The sequence below is a fragment of the Lichenostomus cassidix genome, chromosome 7 (genome assembly GCF_008360975.1).
Source record: "Lichenostomus cassidix isolate B80296 chromosome 7, HeHo_3.0, whole genome shotgun sequence".
In the NCBI taxonomy this organism is placed as follows: Eukaryota; Metazoa; Chordata; class Aves; order Passeriformes; family Meliphagidae; genus Lichenostomus; species Lichenostomus cassidix.
Genome location: NC_139488.1, coordinates 21219933 through 21239376, shown reverse-complemented (window position 1 = coordinate 21239376; position 19444 = coordinate 21219933). Strand labels below are relative to the sequence as shown.

The window sequence follows — 19444 nt, the reverse complement described above, 5'->3', positions numbered from 1 at the left end:
AGCAGAAGTGCTTAGCTCCATCCCTCTATAGACACCTTTTAATGCATTTCTGCCAAATAGTAGAAGGCTGTATGCTTAGGAACTGGGAGGGAAGAGGGGAAAGAAAAAAAACATTTTGATGAGCAGGTGCAAGAAGAAAAGATGGAGAAAATAAGCACTGTGAGACCAAGTGATAGAAAACAGTGCTTTGAAGTAAGTCAGAAAAATACGTAAGGATTTTTATGATACAAGAGAATAAATTAGCAGTGTTTTGAAGCAGACAAGTATGAAAGGATGTATAATAAAAGCAAAAGATCCAGCAACTGAATAATAGAGATTCCTGAACAAGTAAACATCTGAAATATTGAGACTTTAAATGCTCCACAGTGCTCTGTTGACCCAGCATGGGAAAAAGCATTATTTTTGTCATAATTTATACCTGTATAATTTATAACTTTATCTGTGCAGTACCATCATGTGCAGGTCTTGCTCCGCTGTCACAGCTGCAGGGAGCTGTGCAGTGCACCTGGGGCTGTGTGGGCCCTGAAAAAGTAAAAAGCCATTTCTTAAACTGTTTTCTTTGTGTCAGCATGGCTAGAAAGCACCTCTAGTCAGTGTACCACCAACAGGTGGAATCTTCCTGGTAATCCCTTTGAATCCTGGCTGGGAAAGCTGTACCAGCCACTTTCTGGGAAGGTTTCTGTAGGGAATAGATTTTTAGAACATTCTGACATCAGCTCACAAGCTTTTTTTTTTTTTTCTTTTTCCTTTTTTTAATCTCCTACTGTCACTTTTTAAAAATAACCCAAGTGTTCTCATTGTACAGATTCAGAGATGACTCCAGATTAGACAAATAATGTGCAGAATTTGTAGTTAGTGGAAAGAAAAAGAGTCCTGTCATTTAGGAGCACAGATCAGTTACTCAGGTATCAGTTTTATTTTCCCTACACCTGAGTCTCTCTCTCTGTTGCCTCTTGATTAGATGAGGTTGTAAAAGGTGTTTCCATTTTGCAATAATGATGTGCCTGTAAATTGCACAATTTGCAGATTACATGGTTTGCACATTGAGAAGCTTTGTGGGCAGTAAAAATTGTAAGCTAAGTGATTTCAGGGTCTAGATTTTCACCATCTTAAGTTTCTTCTTTTTGAAGAGAAGCAAAAATTCGGTGAATTTATCCACTCTAGTTGAAAAGGCAGTAACACTGTTTGTTGCATTGGTTTACCATTCTCAGCTGAAATGCTGCTGTTGTATTTAAGGACCCTGTTTCATTTCGGTCTTAAACTCCCCTTCTCCACAGCTCTCCTTGTGGGTAAGTATTGTGACTGCTTTGTGAATTAAATAAGGGAATTGATGCAAATTAAAACTAATTTGAGAAAAAAAGGCAAGCTGTTTCTAGCCTGGGGCATCTCCTTGGTGCTGCTTGCTGTGAGGGCAATGGGTGCCAGCCCCTGTGAGCTGCAGGACCACGAGGCTCCATCAGTGTTCTGGGTTGTGGTGGCCCCGAAAGCCTGGTGCAGATTTCCCTTTGGCTGCAGGGGTTGCACTTGCTTGGCGTCCATGTGGATTTTGGTGGCAGTTTTCAGTGGCGTTTTTGATGTCTGTTATTTGCCTGTAACTGATGAAACAGCTCTTTGGTACTTGTGAGTTACAGATATTTGAGTAGCTGTTTTAAAATGGTGGAATAAGAAGACTTTAGCTCTGAAGAGGGTATCTTAAATGGTAGGTTTTGTTGAGAGTTAAAGTGAGCACAGCTGTGAGAGCTGGGCTTTGATTACAGCCTCATGTGTGTCTTGTATGACTAAGTGCTACTGGGGCTTGTGGAAGGTTTGGTTTGTTCTTTTTTGTTCTTTTAAGAAATCTGGATTTAGTAATCCCTAGTTTTAAAGAGGCTTAAATTTGTAATTCATGATATTGGATGTGGCAAGGGAAGCAGAGCAGCCCTGAAGGTGAGTCTGACACAGGTCTGCACACAGGGCTCAGGAAAGACTCTCTGTAGGTAATGCAAGCAAAAAAAGTGAGTTGCAAAGGGGGGCTTCTCTTGGTTAGTAGAAGGATTTGAAGAAAGTAGATTGAAAAGACTCAGCTGACTATATTTGGTACCTAATCTCAAGTGCTGAAGGGTTATTATTGGCAGGGAAAATTTAATGATTTGTAAAGAGTGTGGCTGTTAAGAGAATTCACCTACTGTAGGCTTGTATGATGAAGGATGAACTTGGACATTTGAAAGTCTGGGCAGCTGTGGAACAGATTGCTGCAAATCTGGATTAAAATAGTGTATCATTACTGCAGTTTTAAGAATTCAGCAAAAAAAAGAGAATTAAAGCTTGGGAATTGTCCATATTGTAGATCTAAAAGATATGATTAGTTGTCGTAGCCCTGGGTTGATGGAAATAATTCATATCAAGAAAATGTTGGGATGGTTTCCTGAAGCAGATTGTACCTGTAGGGATAAAGTGCCAGAGAACAGCCAAGGGAATACTTTCTCCCAGCCCAACATGTGATTTCTAAGGTCTGTGAAGAGATTTTCAGAAGTGTCCTGTATGGCTGGTTGTTACTTTAGGTGGGCTTTAGTAATGCAAATTTTGTTTTAACTTTTATAATATTTTCTAATTAAAAAAAGGAACTTATGATCCCTACCTTTACTGATTTCTGAGTGAAGGGCAGAGTCCAGTCTGCAAAGGAAGGGGGTTAGGGCAGAGTCCCCATCTACCACTTCTGTGGTGACTACAAGCAGGAGGATGATGAATGTTTGTGTCTAAAATGTTCCTTTTTTTTCTCTCATCCCATGAATCTTTCACACCATTTCCTCTTGGTTTGTAAGGGATTGTTATTGATGTCAACTGTGTTATACCTGTTAACTCCCTGTGTGCAGTTTGTCCTGTGCTGTGAGTAATAAAAAGTAGTTTGCATATTTAATATTATTTTAATGTGAATGTACAAGAGCACAAAGCATGGATTAAATCTTGTTGCTTACTCTCTTATGTAAATTCCTGTAATGTAAGTTTTATTTTAACAGATAGCATGTTTTCTAATGTAGAAAAAGTAGTCTCTTACTCCTTCATCTGCTGACCCCAGTAAAAAGAATTTGCCTACTAATTCTACCCTTCAATGCAGGCTCGACAGGCTGAGAAATACATAAACCTGTTCTGACAAGTGAGCTAAGAGAGTGTTACTAGAAATACATTTTTGCACACTTTCTAGAGTTTATCAAGAGCCGAGGACAGAATTTGGATACACTTTGTATGTACCGAAAGCTGTATTTCTGCTTGTGGTATTGCCTGGGTGGATGGTGAGCAGTTCTGCCTGATGGCAGGGTGGTTTGTCCCAGATGAAGCCCTGGCACTCACAGAGGAGATGTGCATTACTCTGACTGCTCTAGTGGAACAAAATGTTTGCTGGGATGAATTTATGTGAAGGGACTGAGACTGATTCTCCTTACCCCAGACCAAGACTTCCTTACTCCAGACCATCTTAATTTTACCTTGTTCCCTTGGGCAAAAGGGAGCAGTCCTGACCCAGAGTTGTGGTTGCACTTGGAGATGTTTTAAATGGAGAAAATGCCACCTGTGGTTCCTTTCTACATGTGTGTTGCAAGGTGGGATGATGATGTGGGACAGTGTTTGCCACTACCTGCACTGAGCACTGTTCCAGGGAGCAGCTCTTCATGTGTCCCTCTGGAAATTAGGTCATTAGAAATTCTGGCTTTCAAATCAGCTCTTTTGGGATGTCTATGCCCACATGTTGCATTTGTTTTAGGGATGTTGATGTTTTTAAAAGTGTCATAATACAGATCAGTGTGTCAGGTTTCTGCAAGGTCACTTGCTTTCTGCACCACTGAGTCCCATTTTGAATTTGTGTGTTTGACAATAGCTTAACCACCAGGTCTTAATTTTTACCCTTTTAATATACTAGTGGAATTAGCCAGATTTTTAAATGTGGAATACTCAGAATTTGCATGCATGCAATGAATTTGAGGTATCAGAGGTAGTTTGGATGCCAGTGCTGCATGTATGAGATGAGCACAAGGCCAGAGAAACCCAGGGATGAAACAGAGTGGCTGGTGAAGCCACAGCACACAGAAAACTGCTTCAATTTTCCTGACTGAGACTGCTCATTAGCCAAGCAGGAGTGCTCCTTGATGGTACCCCTGCTCCTGCTGTTTACCAGACTTTCTACCCAGTTCTAGCTGGAGAATTTCCTGAACTGGTGATGAACTAGTTACTTGGGAGACTCATCAGATGCTTACTGTGAAACTTCAAATTCATGTTGCTTCTGATAACTCTGATATAAAACAACTGCAGTGATAGAAATATTACTGTAACCGATTAGTCTCACTCATTAATTTTTTTAAAATATTGGTCTAGATTGAGTTCATTACTTTTTAGAAATAGTAATAATAGTATGAAGGATTTTTTTTTATACTGGCTGTGCTACTTGAAGTAGGGATAGACAAAAATAATATTCAAGCCAATTTCTGTTTTCCTAGACTGGAGAAAACATTGTGTCCTAGTTTGCAAATATTATGCTTCTGCACTGAGGATTAAGTTATCACAGTTTGACAGTCAGCAATTGAAGTATTCTTTCATACTGACTTTGAATCACATATTACTAATTTTCTATATAGCATATTAATGACATATTTGATATTTATTACTCCTATGAATATGAGCCAAATCTTTCTGGCATTGCTCATGAATAGTACAGTATAATACAGTACAGAATATACAGTAGTACAGAATAATTCAGTTTTATAAGTAGAACCAAAAGATCTGTTGCTTTTATTATAACTTTCCTATTGTTTAAGTCTCTTAGGGTTTTGTTCTTCAGATAAAATGATTGTACTGTAAAGCAAATGGTAACTTTTTCTTTTCAGCTTGTTGTCTGAAAATGAAACTGGGACTTGCATGTTTCAAATACCAATAAAAATTACAGTAGTAAAGAAAATAGAATCTAGCAGCTTTTTTTACTGCTTTCTTAACAAGGAAGAAGATAATTTAGTGCATATTTTGTCATTCCTATAAATGTGGTCTAGTTTGGGGTGGACTTGGCAATGCTTGGTTCACGGCTGTACTCGATGATGTTAGATCTCTTTTCAACCTGAAAGATTCTGATTCACTGTTGTCAGTCAAGTAGCTTGTTACACAGAAGACCCAATACTAGCAAATTGCTGCAGCAAGGTGATTCCTTGTTACTACTCACCTGACTTCAAGAGATTTCTGATCTGCTGCTTTTCTTCCCACACTGAAAGCATGTATTTGCATGAGGATCATAACTGTCATAAAGCTGCAGCTCTGCGGTACAACACTGCTCATTTATTACTTAACAGTAGCAGTTGCTGTAAATCAGTTCTAGTCCTGATTTTATCAAGAGTACAGGATGTTCCTGGCAATGCTTATTCTCTGATTCTAACTGCAGTCCAGCTCTCTACCAAAGTAGCTTGCTTTCCATGTTCTGTTAGTAGTCATATGCACAAATCCTGTGTAAATTCATATCTCCCTGAATTTTGTGCTTCTGCAAAACAGTCTTAAAAAGTGGCACAATTCTTGACAAGAATATACTTTCTAGTCTCAGATTAAAAAAAAAAAGTAGAATGATTTTGAAGAAAAAAGAGGAGTGAACAGTGAAGGCGAAGAGAAAGCAAAGAAAGGGTAACATGGAGGAGTTGTGATTCTTCAGTGATTCACCAAAAGTAATTTCTGTAGCTGTACCCCCTGTTGTTCCATTCTGTAGCACTTTGTAGTAACTGAGCCCATATCTTTCTCCCTCCCATCCAGTATTTCTTCTTGGGTTAAATTTCCTTGCTTTGTGGAGGAGTAAATAGGCTTGACTGTATATCTTTACACTCTGTTTAAGCAAATAGACCTCACATGAAAACTGTCATGTACTGTTTGTGTTTCATAGCTATAGCAAGTTTAGTACTACTATTGAAAAGGTATCTTTATTGCTGAATTTAATTTTCTGTGTCAGTGGCCCATTTCATTGATTTGGATTGATGCTGTGTTTGCTCTTTAATGAGCGTTCAATGGGTGCTATCATCTCAGTCTTTCCAACATTCAAAGAGCTTGAGGACCCTGTGCAGTGATGCTCTTCACTGTTAGATGGAATACTGCAGCTTGTCTTACAAATATGGTTATAGAACTGAACTTCATTTAGACAATGTTCAAGGAATCACTGAGCTGTTCTGCTGGATAATCAGTTTTTCAGTTGACTGGCAGCCTGGCCTCCATCAGCTCTCACAGAGGACTTTTGGTTCCTTTCAGAAATCTAAAATACATTAGCAGAAAAAGCAACTAAGTATTGGTAGAGAGACTGTGTTTCATCAGAGTTTGGTCATTTGAGATTTGCATTTAAATAAGCAAATAATTTTTTTTTTTAATGCAGCACTTGAGCTATGAACATTGAATAGACATGTATTTTAAGATGCTCTGTGAATTCAGGGAATTTTTGAGTGAAAAAAATTATAGTATGTCTCCGAAATATATTTAGCTGCCTGCCCTGAAAGGTTATGAAGAAAATTAACCAGTAACAATATTGTAAGGGAAGACGGATATAGGAAGAATAAAATGAGGAAGCTGGGACAGATCACCAAGTTGTGTATCTCAAGCAGCTAGATAGGTAGAAACAGGTTCTAACTAGGTGGAAACAGTTAACAAAGGGGCAGATATGGCATCAAGTTTGCAGTTGTATGTTGACATTAGACATACATTAGGTTTCATTTGGTTTCTTTCTCCTACAGCAAAGATTTCACATTTAATATACTAGCTTTGTGAGCTGAGATGGATCTGCAGATTTAGATTTAGGAAGTGGCAAAGTAGTTTTTCTAACATTGGTGTAAAAGACTTTTATCAGCTCTATTCAGCTTTATCTGTGCTGCTCTCTGTGTGCCTTTTTTTTTTTTTTTTGGAGATACCATTCCAGATTCCAAAAGACCCTGTTTCTATACATCACATCCACAGAGTTTAAACTCTTTGGATGAGTTTTTTAAACAGTGGACTTGTCAACTGCAGTAAATGAAGAGATCTCAGTGTGAATGTGTTTGTGTATAAATGAATGTTCTTAGAAAAAAACTAATTTTTTTTCTGTGGCAGTAAGTGATATGCATGAAAGCATCTGGATAATCTCATGAAGTTTGTTTTCTTAGGGAAAAAAAATTGGTGTTTTGGACTTGATATATTTTTTTTCTCCAGATACCCCATCACAAAGGGTGCAGTTTATTCTTGGAACAGAAGATGATGATGAGGAGCACATTCCTCATGATCTCTTTACTGAGCTTGATGAAATTTGTTGGCGTGAAGGAGAGGATGCAGAGTGGAGGGAGACAGCAAGGTGAGTGTTTTCGTGACTTAAAAATTATCTGTATTGGTTGCTGTATTATCTGTATTGGTTGCTGGTGTATTGAGGAATGATTTCAAAGCTGTAGAAAGCTCAGGGACAGATTTTAGATATAAAGCTTAAATAAAACCAAAATTTTAATCCTTAGTGTGCTAGTATTGCAACAACATTCGTCATTTCCCAGAGCCAAATGTTTTCATCAGGATTTATGAATATAGGTCAGAGTGAATACCAATGGAAAAAATTAACGTAAATATACCATATATGTGAATTAAAAATCATTGGGTCAATTCATATTTTATCTTATAATTTTAAGAATATTTCAAACTTCATATTTTGCTTGAATCCTCAAGAAACTTATAAAATTATACATGTAGAATTAGAATTTATACATACTAGAATTTATTTATTAGAATATACTTGTTAGAGTTTATGCATATTCTAACTCTCAATGAACAGTTTATTTTCAGAATGAGTATTCAGCGTTGGATTATTTTATGTCTGCAAAATTAGTGTGGAAGACTATGTAGATTGTATTTCTGTTGGAAAAGATAGTACTGGTACAGAATGTTTAATTGTATGTTTGTTTTTCCACTCAAATGGGAGACGATTTGCTTAGTTTCATTAAATTTACATTTTCCAGCAATCTTTGCTTAATTTTTCTTCCTGGAACCTTTATTCTTTCTCTCCCTGCCAGTTGTTGACAGTGTTCCTCAATGGTGCCCAAAGGTCTGTGTAATACATATTTGGTGTCAGTAGAATAAAAATTGCGGGATTTCTGGAAGGATTATGTGGGCTGTTAGTTTGCTCTGTAATTTTAGTGCAAATTTCTTCTTTCCCAGAGAGCCAAGGAATTTTCTGTGACCTTCCCTTCCATTATCTGTTCATAGGCAGCATAGACAGATGCTAAATATAGATCTTTATGTGTAGAAAATTCTCATATGGGGATTGTGCTGCAAAAGGAATGCAGTAATGTTCCTAAATAATCTTATTAATATTCAGAGAGAGAAAATCTAATCAAGGTAATCATCTGCAATGTTCTCATACTGATTAGGAATACACAGAACCTCTCTAGGAGGGGCATCAGCTTCTATTGTAATTAAAAAGTAAAAATCACTGTGTGTTATGTTATTTTTAAGCAGGGGAATAGCAATTTCTTTAGTTCAACTTAAAAAAATCCCTTTTCAAATTATCAAAAAATTGTGTTTCTGAAAATTATAACAATTTCTATTGGCAAGTGGTTCTGATCAAGATAGAATTCAAAAAGTGTAGGTGAAATAAATTTCAGTTTCAGTTGATCTGTCTGTATGTACAGCCTTCCCAATTGTTGTTTGTGAAATAAAGAATGAAAAATGTTTAATAGAAACAAGATGAGATTGTTGAAAAAGGGCAGGAAAAAAACAGGCAAGAAAACTATATTTTTGGAGCTCAGTGACATAATAGCTAATAGTGAAAAATGTAGCTTTAGCAGTAAGATGGAAACAAAGGAAGAGTGGGACTGCAATGTGGAAAGAACTGGTCAAGATAAATGGTTGTTTTCAGTTTGGACCCAAAAATTTCAGACTGCATTTGATGTGATCATGTCACAATGTGACTGGTTAGAAAACGAAAAGATGGCAAGGAAATTACCAAATTCAAAATGAAGATAAGACTCAAAGTGCTTTTCTATGCAAATAAAAGAGTGCAATAATTTCCATCCTAGAAAACTGAAAGAACATGTATCTAATGGCTAGGGCAATTCCTGTCTTTCTGTGAGTCTGTCAGGTGTGTTGTTGTTCTAATCCAAACACAACAATACTATTAAAAAATGGATAGAAACGGTTGGGACAAACAGAGGTCTTATAGTCCAATTTAAGAGCCATATAAAGCTTAGAGCAATGCTTGAAGGAAAGAAAAATTATAGACTTGGAGCGAAGTGGAAAATTGGATAAAATGCAATACAGTGGTATATCATGTCAGACTAAGTTAATAATGCTCTTAGATAATTGATTTTTGTTTTTCTGGCAGAGAAAAAACAGTGGATCTAAATTTTTTAAAGTAAAGCATTTGATATGGTACAGCAGTGGGAATGTATTACTTAAACTGCATTCTAGTGTAAAAATTCTATTAACAGGTCAGGACCTATTTGAAGAGGTGCAGCAAGTCATGCTGAGAGATTATACTATTAGTGTGAAAGGTAGTGACTGCTAACTTCTGAAGAATTAGGCTTAGTAAATAGATTTATTATTGAATGAAAAAATAGGATTATAATAATGAAACTTACTGATGATAAGAAATTAGGAGGTAATTACTCCTCTAGAAATAAAGATATACACAAAGAACAACGTGGCCTTGAGTAGAAATGACATGGTGTTTAATATGCCAGATCATGTGCTTAGAAATGAATACAGTGGATCACTTTAAATGCCTGTGGTTGATTCAGGACTTTGATTTGACTAAAAGCATGATATGGAGAAGATACAACCTGAATTTGTTGCTGTTCCAGGGTTATTATACGTTTTTCATCTGTGTGCAAAATGTCCCTTGGAAATATTTGTAAATCTTACTGTCTGGCTTTGGATGTAGTTCCAGGGAGAGATTAATTGCATTTAATGAGAGTGAGAGCGCTAAGTGGTTATGTATTCATTTCACCAAGCTCTGCACTTGGTGCACTTGGACTGAGGTGTTGGGTTGACTCTGGCAAAATACATCTGTATCTTGATATTTTCAGTTTGATTGAAAGTGCACTGGACCCTTCCATTCCAGGATCTGATTTAGACTGTCCCATCCGTGGAATTAGTTATGGAGCAGAATCGACTGTCTAGCTTGGTTATATTGATATAGGGATAAAATTAATTATTTTTTTTCCTCAGACAATTGATATCAACCCAAAAGAAACATATACCTTTTAAAATCAATAGTCATTTGTCGCTGTTGAGCCGCTAGCAGAGAAAAACCCAGGTTCTCAGTGAGGCAAGAAAAGTGCGTTTATTATTTTGATTTCCATATATATAGACTTTTCAAAGGTAACCCAGATTGGTCAGCCAGAAACCTCCCCCTAGGCCCAATTGGCCAGGCCTGAACTGCCAAATCTCGAGACACTGTTTGCAAAACATCCAAACTTTATCTTTGTTTATAAAACACAGCAGAATGTTCTCACAAAAAAGACCTGTGCTAGCCACAGTCATTCTTACAGCAGTTTTTGCATGTAGCCCAGCTATACAGTCATGCCTTCTCTATGGAAATGACATATAGTTTCTATTCTGAAAAAAAATTTCTGTAAGTTTGTGGAGAAACACACTGAAGTATAACGGATTTATTTTATACACCCAATAATGTAGCTGCAAGTTGCAGCTGTTGGGAAAGCAATTATTGTGTTTATGGCTGGAAATTAGTGCCTGATTTGTAGCAAATTTTACCCAAATTTTTGGGACTTGTTTGTCTGCTAATATCAACCAAAAATATCTGGAGAATATCACTCTTTTTATAGAGCAGAAAAAATTATGTAGTAATAAGGAAAATAGGAAGAACCTTGGAACCAGGAGGAAAGTTCTTATGCTTAAATTTTAATGCATAGTTAGGAAAATAAACTGATGTCCATAGTTTAGAAAGTAAATTGGTAATAGTGACTGGAAAATGGATGGGTTAGGGAAAGTGAGAAAGTTAAATGCATTTTCTCTGGATCAAAACTTCCAAGGAAACCAGGTCATAAGAAACATAGGTTTCTCACTTCTACTTTGTTCCTGACATGCTTGTGTTCTTTGGTTTTCAGATTGGTGTAGGCAATAACAACCCATGTGGAAATTTATAAGATGGTAAAATTACATTAAACCCATTGACTGTTGAGCAGGTTGTGAGTACATACTCCATCTCTCTGCTGCAGACATACCACACTATGAAACAGATTAAGTACAAATCACCCACTTTATATTGTGCAGAAAATGCAGTAACTGAGTCTAAAATGAAGCCTGTGCACCCTTTTATTGGTGGCTGAGGAACTGATGAAGATGGCTTCAGAAGCTAGGATGTGTATGTGGTGTATGTACACACACTTGCCTGAGCAATATTTTTCCTATAGTAATGTACCTGGCTGAAAATCTGGTTTGCGTATTTTTTTCTAGCAAGTATTCTATGAGAGGAACTAAACTGTGTGATTGATAGACCTATGCCAGTCTTTACCACTAAAAGAAAGCTGTAAGAAGGGAAGTGCTCTTCTATGCAATCAGACTTAACTAAGATAGCTCCAGCTATGCTCCAAAAACATGGGATACATGTGACATGAGCTCAATATACACATGGGGTCAGTGGTGTTTCCCAGGAAGCTATGGAAGGCTTTTGTCAATCATGCAAATTTAAGGGATTAAACTGCAAAAGTAAATATATTTAAATTTGTTATTGAGAAAATAAGATGAGTAGAAAATTGGCAAACTGGTATCTCTGCCGGAATTTGGATTTCAAAGTCGTGTGTGTCATTGAGTCTTGCACATGAATTCAGAAGATTGTTCAAATTATTATGATTGTTCAAATTGTTCAAATGATTATGATTTTTAAAACCACCAAATATTTAGAATTGAAAGACTCTGCATATGATTAGAGTTGTTTTATATTTTCTGCTGCTGTTTCTCATTTGATATGTTAAATAAGGGTTATCTGACATAACAGGAATATTTCTGAAGAGATAAAAGGTGATAAACAGTAAAATGATGTTTGCTTGATGAAATTAGTAAACTTATGCGTATTAAAATCAAAATAGAAATTTATTCCGAACGTAGAATGCTCTCAGCTGGATATGATTTAATTCCATGTCCTGGCCTGTTGGCTTGCTGAATAACAATATATGATAATGTGTTTAAACACCTAAGTTTCATCAACAGTAGGAAATGGGGTGCAACCCACAGAATTATAATACTCCAATTCATGGAAACCCAGATGATCACAATGACAAGTAAAATGGTTTGAGAAGTAGCGATAGTTTCCTATGGATTTTTATGCATCAATATGTAAGCTTTGATGTCTGACACTGAAACTCTAATTAAAGCTGTTTTCATGATTTAGATTTGTCGTCTGTGTCCCTAGTATGTTACAAGATTTGATAATAAGCCTCTGTCCAGTCACCTGTCCTAAACTTTTAAGAACATGTTTGTCTTGCTCTTTTAAAATCTGTTTACAGCTGATCAGTAGATTTAAATTAGGTAATATCAAGGACAGACTGCAGCAGCATAATCAGATAAGCAATGCTGAAGATTTACTTACATGAACAGAAGGTAATGTGATAGTAAATGACAGTATGAGGTTTCTGATTATATTTTGTAAAAATCTATGCTTGGATCATTGTTTTTAGAATATATGTAGCATGATTTTTAATCTTTTTTTCTGAATCAGCATAAGCTAAGCAAGGTATAATAACAGAACTAATAAGATATAATAACAGTAATAATAGTAATAATTAATACATAGAAATCATTAAGAATAATCAAGCATAAAGATCTTAAAAATGTCCTAAAGAGATTAGAAACATGCACCAAAAGAGAGATACGAGAACAGAAAAATGTAGGTATTTTGCAGAGTCTTGTAGTTTAAACAGGACAATAAATGCACCATATTTGTGATGTTGTGGACACAGAGGTATTGTATATTTTTCAGCTTGGAAACAAGAGAGCCATGAGTAAGTTGGGAGCAGCCTCTTCTTAGAGAGTTCAAGGGTAGCTGCAAAATGGAAAAAAAAAAATTAAGATCTGTTTTTCCTTCTCACGTACTTCTTGATAACTTTCCTGAGTTGTTGTAGGTCACCCTTTTCAAAGTACTGCTTTGACTTTGGTGAGGGAGGAGTGTGTTAAGTTCTGTTTGATGTCCATTTGAAATGGTTTTGAAAAATTATTTGGAAAGCCTCATTTGCGTATTCAAATTCAATTTCATGGTTTGGCTATGTGGAAGCAAATTTTTGTGTGTGTTGTGTCCTCCTTGCTGCTTCTCTGGAGGAATGTGAAGGTGAAAAGCATGGGCTGGGAAAAGAGATTGCAACAAGGGGAGTGGGGAACTGGTGAAGGTCTGATGAAGAGGAAAGTGTTCCTTGGGCAAGGACAAGATACAGAAGCTGGCCAGTTTCTCACACAGGAAATGGAGGGAAAATGTTTAGATACAACGGGGAGGAGAGGGCTGGACATAGGCGATCGGAGATTTTGAAAGACCCAAGGAATTGAAGCAAATTATCTCTATAGATAATTAGAGAATTATTAGAAGGCAGCTAGAACGATTCCAAGCAATGGAATACATGAGGAAGGGAGCAGATATGCTAACCATGAGTGAGTCAGTGAAGTGGTGGCTGCTAGCAGGATGGCAGCAAAAGTGGAAGAATTTGGTACACAAGGACTAAAAGGAGGAAAGGACCTATAATGTGGGTACACTTGCGTATTTTACAAGTAGGAGCAGAGCTAGACAGGTGGCCCAGGAACAGTTGTGCTTGCGACATTGCTTGGCTGTGAGGCTTGGTAAAACTGGAAATTCCTCAGCTTTAGAAGTCTTTAGGCTTTACATTTTCCTGCTGCCTGGAAATAAGTATGAAGATGCTGTCAGGATGTGAGGCTCTGCTTGACTTCTCTGCTGCCGTGCCAATATGTAACAGCTGAGTGCTATTGAGTCAAGTGATCCAGGTGTGTGCTGTGACTGCAGCTGTTCAAACCTTGCCAAGCTGGCAGGTTGCAGGACTCCACACAGCAACATTCCTGTGTGACTTCTCAGATTTTTGTTTGTTTGTATAATATTCTTTTAACATGTTAAGTGTAATATTTATCAGTAGAGAATTCAGTCTCAAGCAAGTTCATCTGGCTGGATGGTAACAAAAGACTTGATCCTTTAATGCCAGTTTCATATATCCTTTTACTTTACTGAAGTCTCTGCAGATTCTTTTTTGTACCACTTGTAATTCTATCACAGAAATATCAGTGTATGCCAAAGAATTAGTTGAAGTTCTTGTGGAGTACAAAGAGGATTGCTTAATACATTTCTCTCTTTATCTCTGTGGTCAGAACTTTTCTTCAAAAATGGTATAATACAGCATTATATGGAAGGAAGTAGGCAAGGGAGGTTTCTCATATTTTCTAAAAAGGAAGGATAAAGTGAAATCCGAAGACATGTTTAACAGTGTACATTCAGCATCCATAGAAGTAATTAATTTTTCATTTCTTATGCACAATGGAATTATGAAATTAATTGTTTGTATAGGTGGTTGAAGTTTGAAGAAGATGTAGAGGATGGTGGAGAGAGGTGGAGCAAACCGTATGTTGCCACGCTGTCACTTCATAGCTTGTTTGAGCTGAGAAGCTGCATCCTGAATGGCACAGTTCTTTTGGACATGAGAGCTAACTCCATAGAAGAAATTGCAGGTATGTATTGATGTTTCCTGTATTGGTTATGAAAACTAATCATAGAAATTAAGTGCTTAGAAGAAAGTTATTTCATAATAATCAGTTCAGTTTAGAAACTCCTCAGAAATGTTTTTCTCAATGTATTAGAAAAGAAACTCATGTTAGCACAGTTAATAAATATTCTATTTATATTTTTTATGTGGCATCTGCTGCGCTAAGAATCAATTTTTATATTAAGAAGAAAATTAAAATGGAGGATAGAGGAGAGTTTGGTTACGTTTAATTAGAGCTGGCATGTTCTCTGCTCCTGCTATGCTGCCTTCCATGAATGAGGCTTGTGCTAACTTCCACAAACTTAATCTACTGCTATGCTAATTGCAAGCAATCTAGTTTAACACCCCCCCCTCCAATGTAGGGGTAATTAATTGTAATGAAGTTACATGAAAACAGACATGTCTTTGAGCTGAGAATGAAACCAGGAGTAATGTTATAAAGTGTAAGTTTCTTAAAGAAATTTTAGTTACATTAACTTCTGAAGATAAATTTGAGTGCATTTTTTCCAATAAAAATGCATTTAGCAGTTGCAATACTAGAGTTTTTGTGAGCTTTTGAGCGAGAGAACATAATGGATGAGTCTTCTCTCCCAAAAGTGTGAGATTGAGACTAAATGCCATTTTCTGCTTTCCTGGTGTTTCCCTTAAAGACTGTAACTGGTTTAGGTAAAGATACAAAAGACAAAGCAATAAAATTTTCTAACACTCAAGGTTATCAAGAAAGCTGCTTTATGGATGATATATAAATCAATGTAAGTGCCATATAATATTTATTTTATTTATTTAAATTATAAGGGAGATATTGTTTGGTGGACTATATTTAAGAGTGGAATTAAAATTGGCTCAGATAGTGGTAGCTGCTTTTTGTATTTACTTTTCCCAAATTGTTTATGTCAAACTGATGCAAGATATTATTAATACAAATCTGCAGAAACTTGTGTGGGTTTCGACTCTATGCCAAGATCTGATTCTCCCATGACTCATAGTCTGAATCAGAGCTTCAGAATTAGTCTTGATAATGAAAAAAAGATAAACATAAAGAATGAAACGCAGCTGATTTGAAAGAACAAAGGTGTCTATCAGTATGCTTCTTTGTTATTTATTTATGAATAATTAAGAAGTACTTAGATCAGCTGCTTGATGTTCTTATATTACTTTTTTGCTTAAATAGTACACTGGGATATTTTATCTTGAGCTTTACATTATCAATACAGAAATGGCTCAATTTTGTCTGTAGTCAGCTAAGAAAGCCCTTCCAGAATTGTTTTTATTTAAGTAGGTAAAAAGGTAAAGATTAATGCAAAAAAGCCCAACTTCAGTGAGTGGCCTTTGTTTTGGAACGTGTTGTATATTTTCCAATATAGTGAGACCACAATTAATTAATATTTATAATCTCTTAATCCTTAGTTGTAGTGACTTTGTTGTAGTTAACGTGATCAAGGATTTGAGCATTCATGATAGTAATGTTGAATCTCACCGCAGATACAAGTTGTCCTTCAGTAGAGAATTTGGGGAGTTACCCTCACGCTGTTTTAATTGAGCACTAGTTGTGGTTTATCTTGATTTGTTGATGAGGAAAACTTACTCCTTTTGAGGAGAGGCTTTAGGATGGCTTTCAGTACTTGGCATGTACCATTTTCATTTAAAAAGAACCTGTTGTTATGGCAGATGTAGAAGCATTTTATTTGTTGTATTATTTTCATGAAGTGGTGGGCATCTCTTCCTAATAAGGGGACCAGACACATGATAAGGTTTGCAACAGTTGTGCTTTTTCTTCGAGAGAAGGTAATATATTTCCTCCTCTGCATATTCAATAAGCAATGAGCCATTCTTTTTTAAAAAATTTTTGGGCAGCTGCTTCTGGCAAGTCAATAATCCTGTTAATTATTCATGTTCTACCAGGTTTGTATACCAAGGTGCAAGCCTAACCATAGTACAAATTCTTAACACAAACACAAAACCATGGGTTCCAGCTCAGAAAGATGTAAGAGCAGCAATGTGAGAGTCCTGCCGTGATGGAATTGGGAGGCCCTTTCCAGCGTCAGCATGCCTGGAGCTCCAGGCTCTTTAGATGTCTCAACGCTAACTCTAAGCAGAACCCTAACCCTAGCACTAGTTCTTAAGGCAAACACAACTCTGAGGTTTTCCAGCTCAGAAAGATGTAGGAGCAGCAAGGTTGGGGTCTTGCTGCAATTGTCTTGGCTTGCCTTTTACAATGCCAGTGTGCCTGGAGCTCGAGACTCTTTAGATCTCTCAACCCTAACCCTAGGCATAACCCTAACCCTAGTTAATTACCCAAGCCAATCACCTGGCTTCTTGAGCTCAGAAAGATGTAGGAGCAGCAATGTTGGGGCCTTGCTGTGATGGTCTCAGCTGGCCCTTTCTAACACCACAGTGCCTGGAGCATGAGGCTATTTAGCTCTCTCAGCGCTAACCCTAGGCCCGACTGGCAGCCTGGCACTGGGCTGAGAGGTCCCAGCCCTGTGGCTGGTCCAGATCAGAAAGATGCGGGAGCAGCCATGTTAGGGCCTTGCTGTGATGGTCTCGGCAGGCTCTTTTCAGCGGCAGTGTGCCTGGAGCTCCAGGCTCTTTATATATCGCAACCCTAACCCTAGCCCTAGTTAATTACCTGAGCAGAGTACTTGGCTTCTCCGGCTGAGAAAGAGGCAGGAGCAGCTGTGTTAGGGCCTTCTCACAATGGCCTTGGGAGGCTCTTTGCAGTGCCAGTGTGCCTGGAGCTCAAGGCTCTTTAGATCTCTCAACCCTAACCCTAAGCGTAAGCCTAACCCTAAATCTTAAGGGAGACCCATCTCCATTGGTTTCAAGAACAGGAAGATGTAGGACCAGCAATGTTGGGGCCTTGCCCTGATAGTTTTTGCTTGCCTTTTCTGGCGCCAGTGTGCCTCGAGCTCAAGGCTCTTTGGATCTCTCAAACCTAACCCTAGGCGTAGCTGTAACCCTAACTGTTTTTCTTAATTTATACCCAATACCGTCGGTTTGTGGATCAGAAAATTGCAGGAGCAGCAATGTTGTGATAGTGCTGTGATGCTTTTGGGAGGCCCTTTCCCATGCTATAGTACCTCAATGTCAAGGTTCTTTAGATCTCTCAACCCTAACCCTAGGCGGAACCCTAACCCTAACTAACCTTATTTCTAAAGGCAAGCCCAACATCATTAATTTCTGTATCAGAGACATGCAGGAGCAGCCATGTTTGCATCCTGCTGTGATGGCCTTGGGAGGCTCTTTGCAGCACCAGAGTGCCTGGAGCTTGAGGCTCTTTAGATCTCTCAGCCCGATCCGAAGTTCCTGATCCGCAAGGTAGCTTGTCCCTGTGGCTGGGATGCCCATCCCTGTTTTTTGTCCAAGTCAGGAAATTGTAGGTACAGCAATGTTAGGGCCTTTCCGTGGTTGTCTTGGCATGCCTTCAAGGAGATTTTGTTTTTTTAAATTTTCTGATGAAATAATGTTTTTGGTCCAGTTTCTTTTTCTCTCTTAGTTTTTCTGTAGCAATGCTGTTTTCCTTTTTTTTTTTTTTTTTTTTGCTTTTATGCTTTTTATGTATTTCATGGTTTCCAATGATTTTAGAATGTAACAGTGTGGCACTCAGTGGGCTGCACTTCAAGAAGGAAAGACTTATGGTAGTTGGTAGTGCTAGCAGGCATGACCCCAAGGTGTGTGTGCTAGTTATCTCAGAAGTGTGATAATTCTAAATAATATGATAGGCAGTTCTTTTAACAGACAAATCTATTACATGCCTCAAGATTTCAGGCAACAGAAGTGAGTTCTGGACCTGAAGATGTGGCAGTACTGGTACCTCTCAGGAAATCTCTTATTGTCTGTTCCAGTCTGCTGTTCTGCCCCGTCAGTAGTTATAATCCTAGTTATCTTGTGCTATACAATACAAATGCTGTTTTCATCAGGAACTGATATGTATTCCAGTTGTATCTGATAGTCCTGACTCTTCAGAGTTCAAAGAAATGGTTATTCTCACCTGTTGGCTTCAATTTTTTTCAACATTCAGCTCTTCTTATTTGGCTTGCTAGCCATCCTCATGCCTGGCTCATCCAGCAATCCTGGTGATCACTTTTGGTTTTGTTTCAATGCTACCGTGCATACCACCTTTAGGAGAGGTTTTGAAAACAGGTTGTACCCTATGGTTTTAAGTTAATTGACTTTGATTTTTGTGCTTCTGAGTCATAGTTTAGGGTTTTATTTAATGCAATCTTTTGATAATTTTACTGCATTGCTATATTGCATCATCTTTTGAGATCAAATATGTTATTTGTGCACATGTACTTTCTTCTTACTTGCCTTAATGCTTTGTTAGTGAGGAATGTGTGCTATCTATTCGTTGGTAATGTCTTTCTATCTGGGCTATATTCCAATATCAAATTACATTTCTATTAATGCAGTGCCAGTCTTCATATCCTTGAAAGAGGTATACTTAATCTTCGTTGCTAAATTTGGACTAAGAATTCTTATTTGTTTTAATAAAGGCTTTTAATCTATAAACACTTATTCACTAAGGCACTAAACTCTCAGCACTTAGCTCTTGAGAATTTCTATTATTAAATTCTGTATTTTAAAACATTAATGGGCATGTGGTAAGATCTACAGATGAAAGCCACCTTTTATAATGTTTGCATGGTTTCCAGAACATTTTGTATTTTATCCCTGGAAACTCTGATACTTTTGCATAAAAATATTTTGGTGCCGTTTATGTGGTGAGAATTTTT

The 19444-nt window shown here is 37.4% G+C and overlaps 1 protein-coding gene across 9 annotated transcripts in view; it reads left to right on the top strand.

Moving 5' to 3' along the window:
- SLC4A10 (solute carrier family 4 member 10) overlaps positions 1–19444 on the top strand; it is a 158125-nt gene that overhangs the window by 72282 nt on the left and 66399 nt on the right. For all 9 annotated transcript variants that reach the window (XR_014853494.1, XM_085066634.1, XM_085066633.1 and 6 more), the window contains 2 exons: positions 7168–7306; positions 14513–14673. Coding sequence is in view for 8 of the 9 variants with exons in the window: in XM_085066634.1 (XP_084922760.1) it covers positions 7168–7306; positions 14513–14673 (300 nt within the window). In the remaining variant the exon portion in view is untranslated. The remainder of the gene's footprint in view (positions 1–7167; positions 7307–14512; positions 14674–19444) is intronic.